The sequence below is a fragment of the Aedes albopictus genome, chromosome 1 (assembly GCF_035046485.1).
Source record: "Aedes albopictus strain Foshan chromosome 1, AalbF5, whole genome shotgun sequence".
Classification (NCBI taxonomy): domain Eukaryota; kingdom Metazoa; phylum Arthropoda; class Insecta; order Diptera; family Culicidae; genus Aedes; species Aedes albopictus.
This window is the reverse complement of record NC_085136.1, coordinates 219,041,402-219,055,649: the sequence shown is the minus strand read 5'-3', so window position 1 is coordinate 219,055,649 and position 14,248 is coordinate 219,041,402. Positions and strand designations below refer to the sequence as shown.

Here is a 14,248-nt window from a genome sequence, read left to right as displayed (position 1 = left end):
AAATGGACTATATTCTCCATTCATTAAAAGTTCAAAAAAGTTCGCATATTTCAAAATATTGAGGGTGTCCATTCTGCCCCGGGTGTCCATAATGCCCCGCCTACCCCTACATGCCGACAAAAACGAAGCTTTATCCAAAACAGCCTGAATTTAAATTACCTGAACAAAAATGAACTACTTCGGCGTATTATTCATCCATAATAGTTGTTTTGTAATGAAATGACTATATAGGTGTAAATAATGTACCAAATTCGTAAAAGTCTCATGGTGTCCATATTGCCCCATGGGGGTGTCCATTCTGCCCCGTATGCTTGAAGACGGTCATGAAAAACTAACATTTTTCATAACATTTTTTGAAGTGGATAAATCATTTTTCTTCGTGAGCATTCTTATGCAATAGATGCCAAATCGACCATAAAAGGATACATGTATCAAAAAACTAAACTTTTTTGACATCTTGCCAGGTAAAGTTGACAAAAACCTTAGGGTGTCCATGTTGCCCCGCCTACCCCTACAGCTGCATGTGCCGTTGTGGTACTGTAGTTATTGGTCAATTAGAAAAATACGTTATTAACTTTAATCGCAGTTTTCTCAGTTGCACATTTTTGAACATGGTACAGATATGCTTAGAACGGCAGAATTTCCCCTTGACTATAAAAAAATCCAGGGTAAAAACAAAGAATATATTGCATTTCTGCCAAAAGTAGATCGTCCCGGGTGTTTACGGGTTAACCCTTTCCTTCCCACGACTTTAACCCTTATGTGTCTGACCGGGTACCCGGGTACCCAGCGCCCATTTAAAAAGCACGGTGTAGAAAAAAGCAAAAAAATTGTCGGACACATAACGGTTAAACGACTATTCATATACCAAGAAAGCGTTTCCGAAAAAAGTGGTTGAACAAAAGTATGGCCATCAATTGGCAAATTTCGAAATCAACATAAACAAAATAGTTGTATAATAGTTCCACTATTAGTTGGGAGTTGGGTTTACCTAATGAGATTACAATCATATTTTAAAAACATCATATTCATCTAATTTCGATTGTCTCGAGTTCGTCTAAAATTGATGGTGCTCTAGAGCAACCATGGCAAGTAGAGGGTTATGTTTGCCAGGTTCTTTACCCTTTACATTTGGGGAAACTGAAAGAACATCGTCCAAGACCGACGAAGATTGTGCTCACTATTTTTTTTTTGTAATTGAACATAAGTTCAATTTTAAAGAAAAACACGCCAATACATCACAAATTTGATGAAATTTGAGTAAGTTTTTCTTTTCCTTGGCGTAACGTCCTCACTGGTACAAATTCTACTTCTCAGCTACCGTCTACCGTCACCCTCAGCATGGTCATGCTGAATACCCACGCCTCTACACAGCTGTGGCTTTAGGGTTCATAAAGAGAACATTGGAATTGTGATATCATTGCACCACTGAAATTAAAACAATTTCATTTTAAAATAGTAGAATCACTATATTACAAAGGCATTTAACATAAATTTAACATGTACATTACCATTAGAACGCAGGAAAAATAAAACCACATTTAATTTTGCGTCTTTTACCGGCTAAAATTTAAACATTTGGTAAGAATTGAAAAAAAATAAGTAAGTTGGAGAACTTAATGAATATTAATAACTCTCGGGCGACTAAATGGCAAAGATCGTTCGGAACTGAGAACATGCGCAGCGTTTTTTCCCGTATACGCTTGTATGTGAAGCCGTGTGCTGCAAGCTTTTTCTTCCTGAAGCTGGATAAGATTGCGCCCTGCTGTCTTCAATCGCAATTTTTGGGAGCAATAATCACGGGTGTGTGAACAAAATGTTTTGTTTTATAATTTGGTTAGAATTGTTTTCTGTGTGTGTACATCCTATCTAAAATCTGTTTCAACAGTTAACTGTAGTTTGATTTTCTCGCAATAGGTTTTCAACCCTTTTGTGCGGTCAACTGGACTAAAACTAATAACGTAATAGTTAGTTAAGTATCTGCAATTCCGGCACAGGGGCCTCATGGCTATGACAAAAATTATCATCACTGGTTTAGGTCTTTGTATCGCAACTGTGAACCATTTTCATGAGCAGTTATGTATGTATTATTTCTTAGACACATTATTTCAGCTAGGCCTGGAACAGCTTGAAGCCGCAGGCCAAATCTAAGCACATACATATTGTTCGAAAAACATTACATGCTTTCGAATACTTGACATCGATAATAATTGATTTGGTGTTTTCCATTTCTTCTGCACGTTAGCAACTAATCTTAAGATAAAAACCTATTGCTATGCTCCCATATCTAAGTAGCGGCTTAGGATGTCTTGTTATTTCCTTTTTTTCGGTTTCATCACATACACACAAACATACAAACAGACAACGAGGACTTACAACAATGTGGATTATAGGCCATGCACGTCCGGACCTAAAACTATTCCTCCACGTTGATGATCGACTCACGGCCCTTGCCGACGCCGATCCATTTGACCGGCACGCCCAGCTCGTTCTCGATCATCCGGACGTAGTCCTGTGCCTCCGGAGGCAGTTCGTTGAAGTCGCGCACGTTCTCCGTCGACTTGAGCCAGCCCGGCATGGTAATGTAGTTGACTTCGACCTGGGCCAGGTCGGTTACCGAGCCGGGGAAGTAATCGATCTTCTCGCCGCGCAGGTTGTAACTGAAGACAAAAGCAAAATGGGAAAACAGATGTTTATAAGTCCAGTCGATACAAATCAATAATTTAGAAGGCATATGTGCTGGAGGACAACCGAAAGTTATATCGTGCACACTATGGCGAAGAACATTCCACTCACCTTACAGCGACCTTGATCTCCTTAAGCGTGTCCAGAATGTCCAGCTTGGTCAGGCAAATCGAGGTGTAGCCATTGACCATACCAGTATACCGGAGCAGTGCCAAATCCAACCAGCCACAACGGCGCACTCGCTTTGTAGTCACACCGATCTCACCACCGCGGGTCTGCAGCAATGATCCGATTTCCTGAAACGGGAATTAATCGATTCGAAGATTGTAATATAAGAGCGGTATCGAAAAAGGGTCGACTTAGAGCCGTACGAAGGACCGTTTTTTTCAATTGACACACTTTTTAACATGGTGGCTCCAGAGAGGAAACAGTTTGAAACAGGCGAAATTTAAATTCTGATTTACGTAAACAAGCTATTTCGGATCTCTCAGACCGACAATGAGAATTTTAGGATTGCTGACAAGGGAAAGTAGAGTAATGCTACCGCTCACGAAACGTAGGAATTAGTTGTTAAGCTAATCAACAACTGAAACAACTCAACCCTCGCCTTAGGACTAATGAGATGCTTCTACATAACTGTTGCAACTGAACCTTCTGGACATTCTGAAAGAGTGGGTACTTTTCGATTGAGTCGCTGGGATCTCGTCCAAATCGCTACCATTAAAGAATTAGGAGCGAGCTATGAATATCCTGTAGGCAGATACACACTTGGTGCGAAACCGCTTTGAGACTGGAGAAATGTTTTTCTAAGGCCAGTTGAAAAAGCAGGACCAGCAAAGTCAGAAGATCTTATGGAACTATGAGAATTCAGACAACGAACCCGAGCTGTGAACACTACTTGAAGAACAATATCTAAAAGCGGTCGAGCGCATCAAGTACGAGCATTACGTTGATGATATGTTGGCGAGTGTTGAGATCAAAGAGGAAGCTGAGAGGAGCTCCTCTGATGGAACTCCTGAAGAAATTCCTGAAGGAATATTTTGAGAGAATCCCGAAGAAAAGTTGAAGAAATTCTCGATGGAACTCCTAAAGAAGCTCCCAATGGAGCACCTGGAAAAATTTCCGATGGAATTCTTGGAGGAACTGCAAATGTGTGAAAAATTAGCTTAAGTTAAAATTCACAAATAAAAAGAAATTAAAAAAGGAACTGCAAATGGAATACCTGGAGAAATTTCCGAGAAATTTCTGGAGAAATTTCTAACAGAACTTCTGGAGAAATTTCTAACAGAACTTCTGGAGAAATTCTCGATGGACCTCCTGGATGTATTCTCGAAGGAACTCTTTTAGGGAAACCTGATTGAGTTTCTGTAAGAATCTCCTGGAGAAATACCTAATGAAACACCAATAAGAATTCCTGATGAATTTCCTGAAAAAAAATTCCAAAAGAACACTACAAGCAATTCTTGAAACAACTGCTTCAGGAAAACCCGATGGAGTTCTTCAAAAAATTCCTGATGGAAATCTTGAAGGAATTTTCGAAGGAACTCCCAATGGAACTGGAATTAGTGGAGCAATACCTGATGGAATACCAGGAATAATTCCCGAAGGAACACCTGAACCAACTCTCAAGAAAATTCCTTCAGGAAATCCCGATGATGCACCTCAAGAAATCCCAGAAGGAACTACTGGAGAAGTAAGTCACGATGGAGCTCCTGGACGAATTTCCGAAGAAACGCCAGAATTATTTTTTGGAGAACTTCGTTCACTCACGATGGAAGCTCCTGAAGGTATTCTTGAAGGAACACCTGATGAAATTTCATAAGGAACTCCTTGAACTCTCGGAGGAATTCCCAATACAACACATGAAAGTTTACCTGAAGGAACAGCTGGAAGATTTCTCAAAAGAAGTTTATTAGAAATTCCCAATGGAACAACTGGAAGTATTTTTGTAAATACGATTCTCTTGAAGAAATTGACTTTGAATAAGGTACACCGGGGCAAGATGAAACAGCGGGTTAACATGATGTTTTCTAATGATGATAAACAGTTTGATCGCTATAACACATAGTTTTTGATTCAAACAATCTTTTAACGAAGGATAAATTTCCAAATTGTATTGAAAACTATTTCGAAACTTCGTGTTTCATCTTGCCCCACCCGTTTCAACTTGCCCCGGTGCACCTTACCTCCAGGAGTTTCTTTGAGAATTTCTACATTTTTAATGGAAATTCCTCAAGGATTTCCATTGACAATTCCTTGAAGAATTTCATTGAGATTTTCTTTACGAGTTCCTTCAAAAAATCCAGGAGTCTATTAAGAATCTTTCCATTAGTCCAAGTGACAGTTCCCCCATGTATTTTATTGGAAATTTCATCCAGAAATTTCGTTAGTGAGTTCCATTGGGAATTCCTTTAGGAGATTTTTTGTGAAATGTTCCAGAAGTTTAATCGGAAATCATTGAAAGCGTTCAGGATTTACAGTAGGAATTCCACCAGGAGTTTATTAAAAAAAATTCTCCAAGAATTTTATCGAGAATTCTCCCAAAAATGCTCGAGGAGCACTGTCGGGAATTTCCCAATGAGTTGCTCCTGGAATTCTTCCAAGAGTTTCTTCAGGAAATTGCATCACGACTTGTATCGATAACTCCTCCAGGAGTTCTTTTGTGAGTTGTTCAAAGACTTCGTCCGGGAATTTCTTCAGGATTTTTTTTGGGAATTGCTCCGTGACCTATTTTAGGAATTCCTCATGAATATTCCCAAAGGAACTTCTAGAGAATATTCTTAATTTATTAATAATTTAGAAATTATTATTAATAAAACAAAAACAAACAAAAATTAAGGATGAGGTCTTAGAAAAATTCCAGAAGAAACTGCTGGAAAATTTATTGAAGTAACTTCTGGAGAAACGCCCAAATGAACTCCTGAAGGAATATCTAGAGGGATTGCCCATGGTTTACCTAGAAGAGTTCCTGCTGAAGCAATTTCCGTAGAAAATCCTTTAGGAACTCTTGGAAGAATTATTGAAGGAGCTTCTGGAGGAATTCACGAAGGAAAACACGATGGAATTCCGTGAAGAATTCACAGAAGAACACCTGGAGTAATTCCTGGAGGATCTCCTGGAAGAGTTTCCGATGAAATATCTGGAGAAACACATGAAGGACTTTCCGAAAGAACTCCTTGAGAAGCTCCCGATGGAACTCCCAAAGGAAATCCTAAAGGAGCAAGGAATTTCCGAAGGAACACCTGGAGGAATTCCCGAAGGAACTCCTAGAGAAATTCCAGTTGGAATACCTGACGGAATTCATGAAGGAGTTCCCTTTAGGGAACTGCTAGAGGAATTCCCTAAAAATCTCCTGGAGTTATTCTTAGCAGAACAACTGAAGGACTTCGCATAGTAGCGCCTCGAAAAATTCCTGATGGAAATTCTAAATTAGAAGAATTCTCGAGGGAATTTCGAGGAATTCCCTAAGGAATTTCAGAAATTCTCAAAGGAACACCTGGTGCAAGTTCCGAAGAAAGTCCTAGAGGAATTCCCAAAAAAAACTCCTGGGGGTATTCCTGATGGAACTCCTGGAAAAATTTCCGTGGGGACTCTCGGAGGAATCCCAGAAGGAACAACTGAAGGAACTCCTTATGGAACTCCTAAAGGAATTCGGAAGGAAGCACCTGCAGGAATTTCCAATGGAATTCTTGGGAGAACTCTCAAAGGAACACCTGATGGAAATCTCTAAAGATTTCCTTAAGTAAACCCCAATGTAACTCCTCAAGGAATTCTCCAAAGAACTCTCGGATGAATTTCCGGGGGAAATGAAGAACGAATTTTCGTATGAACTGCTAGAAGAATTCCTGAGGGATCTCCGGGAAGATCTCCAATTAAACTTCTGAACTGGAACTACTGATGAAACTGGAATTCCGAAGGGAGCACCTGGAGAAATTCCCGATTGAATACCTTATAGAATTCCTGAAAGAATTGCCGAAGGAATACCTGGAAGAATTTATGAAGAAATACCTGGAGAAATTCTCGGTGGAACTCCAGGAGGTATTCCCAAAGGAACTTCTGGAGGAACTCCTGATGGAACTACTAAAGGAATTCCCGTGGGAGTATCTGGAAGCATTCCGGAAGACACACCTGAAAAATTCAGGAAAACCCGATGGAACATCTCGGAGAATTCCCGAAGGAACATCCGAAGGAATTCCTGGAAGAATTCCCGAAGGAACTCCCCAGGGAATTTCCGAGCATCTGAAGGGATTCTCATTAGAATATTTCCGAAGGAACACCTGATGGAATTCTCGAAGAAACCCCTTTAGTTAACCCCAAATGGAACTCCTCAATGAATTCTCGAAGAAACTCCTGGAGGAATTCCCGGAAGAAACTTTTGTAGGAAAACTCGATGGACCTCCATGAAATTTACAAAAAAAAAAAAAAACTCATGCAGAAACCTTACGGAATTCTCGAGAGAACTTCATTAGGAACCCCAATGGAACTCCTCAAGATATTCTCGATGGATCTCATCGAAGAGTTCCCGAATGGACTCCTGCAGAGATTCTCGAAAGAATACGTGAAGGAATTCCCGTTGGAACGCCGAGAGGAATTCTCAAAAGAACTCTTAGGGGCATTCCCTATGAAATACTTGAAGGAATTCCCGATATAACAGCTTATGGAATTTTGCAAGGAACCTCTTCTGGAAACCCTGAAGGAACTCCCTAAGGAACTCCTGGAAGAATTCTCGAAGGAATACCTGGAGGAATTCTCGTTGGAACTGCTAGAAAAATTTCCGATGGAATTCCTGGAATAATTCTCTGAAGCAATTCTCACAAATAAAAACTTCTTCAGGAAAACCAGAATATAAACATAAATTTTCCGGGAAAATCTCCTAAAAAAACTCTTGAAGGAATTCTAAAAGGAACTCCTGTGAAAGCATTTGTTTAAAAAAAAACAACGTATGAATTCGGAATGAGAGAACACCTAGAAGAATTCCAAAAGAATTCTTGGAGGAACTCCCGCAAGAACTGATCAAGGTAATGTAATCTCACTAAAAAGAAAGGTAAACATTGCTCCCCCACACTGGTTCTGATGCTGGGCGCTGCGTTGCAGTGCGTCAATTTGGAAGTTTAGAACATCTTCAGCCTTTTAGTACAATAGTCTGTAGTTATATAATTCATTCTGTAATAAACCGTTAACTAAAGACGTCGTTTTCCACTAGAGTTCTCACATACTAATAGGTTATGGGCCCAGCAGACTTCGGAAAAGCGGAAATTCAAGAATAAAGAATGTTTTTAACGTGTATTCAAGATGAGCGAATCCAATTCGTCGCTGCAGAAGCTTGGAGATTCCAACTATCCAGTTTGGATGTTCCGGATGGAGCTGATATTCATCCAAGAAAGACTTCCAGCCGTCCTCACCGAAACCCAAGCTGGCTATTGTGAATGGCATCTGGACAGCGAACGACGCGAAGGCACGGGCGCTTCTCGCGCTGTCGATTGAAGATTTCTAACTTTGTCAAGTCATCCGGGGCGGAACAGCGAAGGACATGTGGGGGGACGCCTTGAAGAAATACCACGATCGGCCATCCTTGTCAAGTAAGGTCCACGTGTTGCGGAAGCTGTACTCGTAGCGGTTAAATACTGGAAGGAGAAAGTATGTCGGTCGGATCACCAGAACGAGGTAACGGCACTAACAAACCGGCTAACAGCGATGGCAGAAAAACACAAGGAACACTTGGTCGTGGCGATATTATTTTCGAATCTTCCGGAATCCTATGACAGCTTGGTAACGACCCTCGAGTTCCGACCGGAGAAGGATATTACTCTCGAATTCGTCAAGGGTAAGTTAGTAGATGGTGGCGCCGGGAGGAACGCTAGGCGACAGAAAAAGTACTGCGAACCAACAGTGGACCAGTGGCGTCGTCATCTACTGCGGCAAGCAAGGGCACTACCGCCCAAGCTACCGCTGTGATTGCAAGAAGCTCACCAAGGTTAGCAGGGATGGCGATAAGAAGAAACCAAAGCAGAAGGTAAACATGGCAACAGTCGGTGAAGCGTGTCTGGCCGCAAGCGATGTCGGATCAGGCGGATGCTGGGTTCTCGATTCCGGAACGACTTCACTCATGACCAACGATATTGGTTTGTTGGAGACTGCACGTATATCCATATTTCGTGCGCATAGAGGACTACCGGTCTAATTAGCGTTTTGTAGATGGAACTTTGATCATAGAGATTCTACGGAGTCTACTGTAAGCTGGATTTCCTGCCACTTGTCGGCTGTTCGAGCCCGTATGAAGTTGATAATCAATATTACCTTTTTTCTCGATCAGACTAGAGAGCTGTGTAGCGGTTATCTCCATTGGCTAAGAATAACACTACGGACCGCCTGTTAGAGATACGTATTAGTATCTAGCCGTGTAAAAGATTTCAAGTCAATTGGTTTGGAATTGACTGAGTTATAACGAAGAGTGCCCAAAATACCGGCCGCTGCCCAAGTGGTTCGCTACCCTATATGCTATGTGCTATATGTCCTCCACAGTATTTTGCCCTTACTGCACTAACCAGAGCAATGGTGCAGTGGATCCGCAAGATCTGTTCGATTTTTTTGACTCCAAAAACGACGAAATACAATTCGCAGACAGATATTGGCACATGCTCTGTAAAATGCGGAACCAATGCAATTGACGGTATATTGTTTATAAGGATATGTAATTCGAAAGGCGTTTCTGTATGCGTCGGAGTTCTAGGCATTGCAAAAGAGATAGATCGTTCAAAGGCTGAATGCTACAAGCGAGCTGGTCTTACCTAGAGAAATCCCGGATAGAATTTCATAGTAAATCCCGAAGAAGCTGAAGGAATGCCTGAAGGGACTCCTAGAGGAATTCCTTAGTGTGCTCGCGGAGGAATCTTTGAAGGCATTCCTGAAGCATTTCCTGCAAGAATCCCTGTAAAATGCCCCTGGAGAAACTCTTGGGAGAATCTCTGAAGGAGTTTTAGAGGAAATTCGTGGAAAAAGTCTTTAAGGAATCACTGAAGAAAGTTCATGGGGATTCCCTCAACTTCTAGAACTTCTAGAGAAATGACAAAAAATCGGGTTGAATCGTTGGATGAACTTCATGCGAACTTCCAAAGGAATTCCTGGAAGAATTTCTGAACGAATCCCTGAAGGGATTCCAGGAATGAGTTTCTTGAGTAATCCTTCAAGAAGTTCCTAGAGGATTCCTTGAAAAAGATGATTGAAAAATCTCTTAAGCACTACAAGAGAAATATCTGCAGTGATTTCAAGAGAAATTTCTCTGACGGTATTTCCGAAGGAATCTCCGAAGAAACATCTAAAGGAATCCTTGAATGAACTTGACGGATTTTCTAATGGAATACCTTAAGGAACTCCTGAATGAACTCCTGAGAAATATGCTGAAGACTTTTAAGATGAAATTCCTGGAGGAATCTCAAAAGAATTCCTGAAATAATACTTCCCTCCTTCAAGAAGTTCCTGGAGAATTTTTAGAATTTCTAGAAGAAATAAATCAAGGAATCCAAGGTGAAATAATTGAAGAAATTTCTCGAGGAATCATTGAAAAACTCCCTGAATGATTCCCTGGTAAAATTCCTGAATTGAATATCCTAGAGGAGCTTTTACAGGAATCCCTAAATGCGTGAATAAACCCATGAAGAAACCCCGGAAGATCTTGCTCTTCCGGAAAAATCCTGGAGGACTCTCTGAATAAATTCCTGAAGGAGTTCGTAGGGAAATTCTAGGAGAAGTTAGTAAAGGAATTCCTGGAGGAATCATCCAGAAAAAAACCCCGAAGGATTTCAAACGGACGAAATGCTCGTAAGAATTCCAAGAGAAATTTTTGAAAGAATTCCTGGTAAAATCCTTCTATTAGTTCGTGAAGGAATCCAAAAAAGAGTTCTAGGAGGAGTACTTCAAAAAGTTGCTGAAGAAATCTCTGAGGAATTTTGAGAACATACCCTGCAGTTTTTGGATACATTTTTGAAGAATAAATCCCTCATGATATTCCAGGAAAATTCTTTGAAGAAAGTTCTAGATGAATTTGAAAAGAAATTCGTAGAGGAATCCCCGAAGAATCCTTGAAATAATTTCCGGATAAATCAATGAATGAAGGAATTCCAGGAGAACTACCTGAAGGATTTTTTTGAAAAAATGGAGAAATCCATGAGGGAATTCCTCAAAAAATATCTCCAGCAATTCCAGGAAAAATCTCAATGATTTCCAAGAAAACCCCTCAAGAAAGAATTCCTAGAGAAATACCGGAAGAATCCCCGGAGAAATCATTGATGGAGTTTCTAAAGCAATCCCTGCAGAAGTTTATGAAGAAATCACACAAGGGAGTTCCTGGAGGAATCCATGAAGGAGTTCCTTCAGAAATCCATGAAGGAGTTCTATGAGAACTCCCTGAAGGAGTTCCAGGACAAATCTCTGAAAGAATTTGAAAAGAAATATCCAAAGGAGTGCCTGGAAGAATCTCTAGCAATTCCAAAACCCCTGAAGCAATTCCCGGAGGAATTCAAGAAGAAGTTCTTCAAGGATTCCCCGAATAATCCCTGGAGAAATCATTGAAGGAGATTCTGGAGCAATCCATGAAGGAGTATATGAAAAAAATCCTAAAGGAATTTCGCGAAAAATCCCACAAAATATTCCTGCAGGTATTCCTGAAAAGTTCCTGGAGAAATCTCTGGAATAGCCCCTGGAGAGCAAGAATTCCAGAACCAGAAAAAATAAATCAATGAATACAAATAGCAATCCTTGAAGAAATTACGAAATTGCGAATCCCAGAAGCAACTGCCGGATAAATCTCATGAGGAATCCCTGAAAGAACTTCTGGAGGAATCTCTGAAGAAGTTTCTGAAATAATCTCAGAAAAAGTCTTAGAAGAATCCCTAAAGAAATTCCTGGAGGAATCACTGAAGGAACTTCTAGAAGAATCCTTGAATTAACGCCAGAAGATAGAGCTTTTTCAGAACCTCTAGAAGATGAACGTTTTAAGGAACTCCTGAATGAAACGCTCGCAGTTCAGGATTGCCAGTGACATTGTTCCGGTGCCAATTTCAAGGAACTTCTAGAATATTTAACCCTCTCTTACCCATGGTAGCACAGGTGATCCACTACTTTGCACTGTTCATTTAACTCTAAAACAAAAACGAGCAGAGAATTTTTGACCAAATCTGGCATAATAGTTCATCAAACATATACAAACATCTGACGAAAAAATGGGAATGATCTAACTTATCCTGTATTTGTATGAACAGTGCAAAGTAGTGGATTACCTGTGCTACCATGGGAAAGAGAGGGTTAATTCTCCGTTCTTTAGTTTGTTCTGACAGTCGAGTTTTTGAAAATTTCCAACCATTTCCGGCGATAGAACTTACTCTTCCCCATGTATCTCATTTTTCCCTCGCGACTTTCATGCAATCAAAGGGACCAGCACAAGTATAAACGCACGACGGAAAACGGTTTCAACGACTAGATGACTACATTTTATGTTCCAATTGATGAACAGCGTCTTGTTTTTGTTTTAGTTTTTATCCAAAGCAAAAGGAACAAAATAGCAACGGTTGGGTTGGGTTACCAAATATATAAATCCACTGTTGACCTGGAAGGTAGGTTGTCATTTTCAAACCGATTTAGCAACACTTGATGGGGTTTTACGTTATGAAGAGTGTGGTCGAGGCAGTCAAATCAAAAAAAGTACAGGTCCGAAGCGTTACCTTATAAAAAGCAAGTGGACGTCTGGAGAGATCTACAACCAAGGTTGCGGTATTGGACATCGAAGAGTCGTAACTTCGGAATGCAAGGCACCTCCCTTTACATCAACCTTGCTTTCGAACAGTAAGTAGCCCTGACACCTGAACTGTCAACTACGAACAGACTGAGGGTCTGTCGGATGACGGATGACTGATAACGGTGTCGTTTCATGTCGTGCCGTGTCTGTTCAAACAAATGATTTACCATTTACCAAAAGTTAGGTATTTACGAACAAGAGCTATAATTGTATGTAACATCCACAGAAACACATGCATATGCAGTAATAACTAATAGTACGTATACAGAACGGACCATTGCGACTAGGGCAGACTGACAAATTAACAGTAGAAAGAAATTAAATTTGAGTAGTTCGCATTCAGTCGTTACCCTTTAAAGATTACATTTTCAAAAAACATATACATAAAGCAAAATTCTCTATCAGACACCTGCAAAACTAACCTAAAAAATTCTCATCAAAAGGATTTTTGAACAGCAAATATATAAGTTACAAAATCGCTAGCGCAACAATACTTCGAAGTGAGAGGATGAGGAATGCTTGGCCTTCCAAATCCTTTGGTTCTCCTTTACTTTTAAGGCAATGAAAGGATAAGTATTGCATGCTTTGGTAAACCGCCTAAAGGCCTGCAAAGCTGCCGAAACTGAGATTGGTTTAACCTCAGTCCGCTTTTTCAAATGTTCCTCTCTGGAGCCACCATACCGAAAAGTAAGTCAGTCAGAATTGTATCTATGTACGATCGAAATCCAAACTAAGAGTAAACAAAATCTTTATACTCACATCGTGTAGCTCAGTTGGGAACGGTCCGTCACCGACACGGGTAGTGTAGGCTTTCACTACACCGACAACTTCGCCGATGGTTTGCGGGGGCAGTCCCAAACCGGTAAGCACTCCACCGATGCTGCAATTGCTGCTAGTAACGTACGGGTAGGTACCTAGAAAGCGAAAAGAAAGTTATCGTCAAAGGTCCAAGATTCGGAACAGAACTGCGTCAAACTACCAAAATCAATGTCCAGCATAGCGGCATTGGCACCTTCCACCAGGACGCTTTTGCCGTCCTTGAGCGACGCGTGCACCAGCGAAACGGTATCGCGTACCATCGGCCGTAACCGCTCGGCGTAGTCGCGGTATCTGTGAAAGAAGCGTTTCGTAACGACCAATTAGTCACTTGCCACACTCGGATGGCCACACACAGAGATTGGTGATCAGTCAGTAGGGCACATGGAGAGACTATATCGTTTGTGACTGATGGGCAAAGAATAAAATTCACAGGAGCACCATCGGTTGTATTTATTAAAAATAATCAAATGATTATTTTTGCTTTTCTTTCAGGTAATCATCAGGTGCCCCTCTTTGAAAATTGAACATTTTCTACCTCAGAATCAGTCAACTCGGGACCGAATCCAATGTTTTTTAGAACCTAGAAATACACATATCAAACAAAAGGGAAACCAACCATCGGTTTTGAAAACAGAAATGTTTTATGGTTTACTAATTCTAGGACTAACTGTTTTATGGTTTCCGTTCGACAGCACATTTTCAATTAGTTACAACCTCGAACGATCACAAAAGTATACTCTGAACCCGCAATACGCGCAATTCATTGAAGACACGATATCAGAATCTGAAGACAATAATAGTGATTTGATAATGTGCTGCCGACACTGGGGGATGGAAAAGTTTTACACGGTACATATTTATGCTACTTGTCTTACCTGGCTAGTTCAGCAGCAACATCAACTTCAAAATTGGGGAAAAGCCTCTTGTACATGTTGACTAGTGATTCAAACCTGG

At 40.7% G+C, this 14,248-nt stretch overlaps 1 protein-coding gene across 1 annotated transcript in view; it reads right to left on the bottom strand.

The window, feature by feature from the left end:
- Window positions 1-1,443: 1,443 nt before the first annotated feature.
- Window positions 1,444-14,248, bottom strand: part of LOC109621577 (adenylosuccinate synthetase) — an 83,217-nt gene continuing 70,412 nt past the window's right edge. The window contains exons 4-8 of the mRNA XM_029851800.2: window positions 14,170-14,244; window positions 13,455-13,585; window positions 13,235-13,389; window positions 2,797-2,981; window positions 1,444-2,660 (exon numbers count right to left, since the gene is read on the bottom strand). Of these exons, the coding sequence (XP_029707660.1) occupies window positions 2,417-2,660; window positions 2,797-2,981; window positions 13,235-13,389; window positions 13,455-13,585; window positions 14,170-14,244 (790 nt within the window). The 3' untranslated portion in view covers window positions 1,444-2,416. The remainder of the gene's footprint in view (window positions 2,661-2,796; window positions 2,982-13,234; window positions 13,390-13,454; window positions 13,586-14,169; window positions 14,245-14,248) is intronic.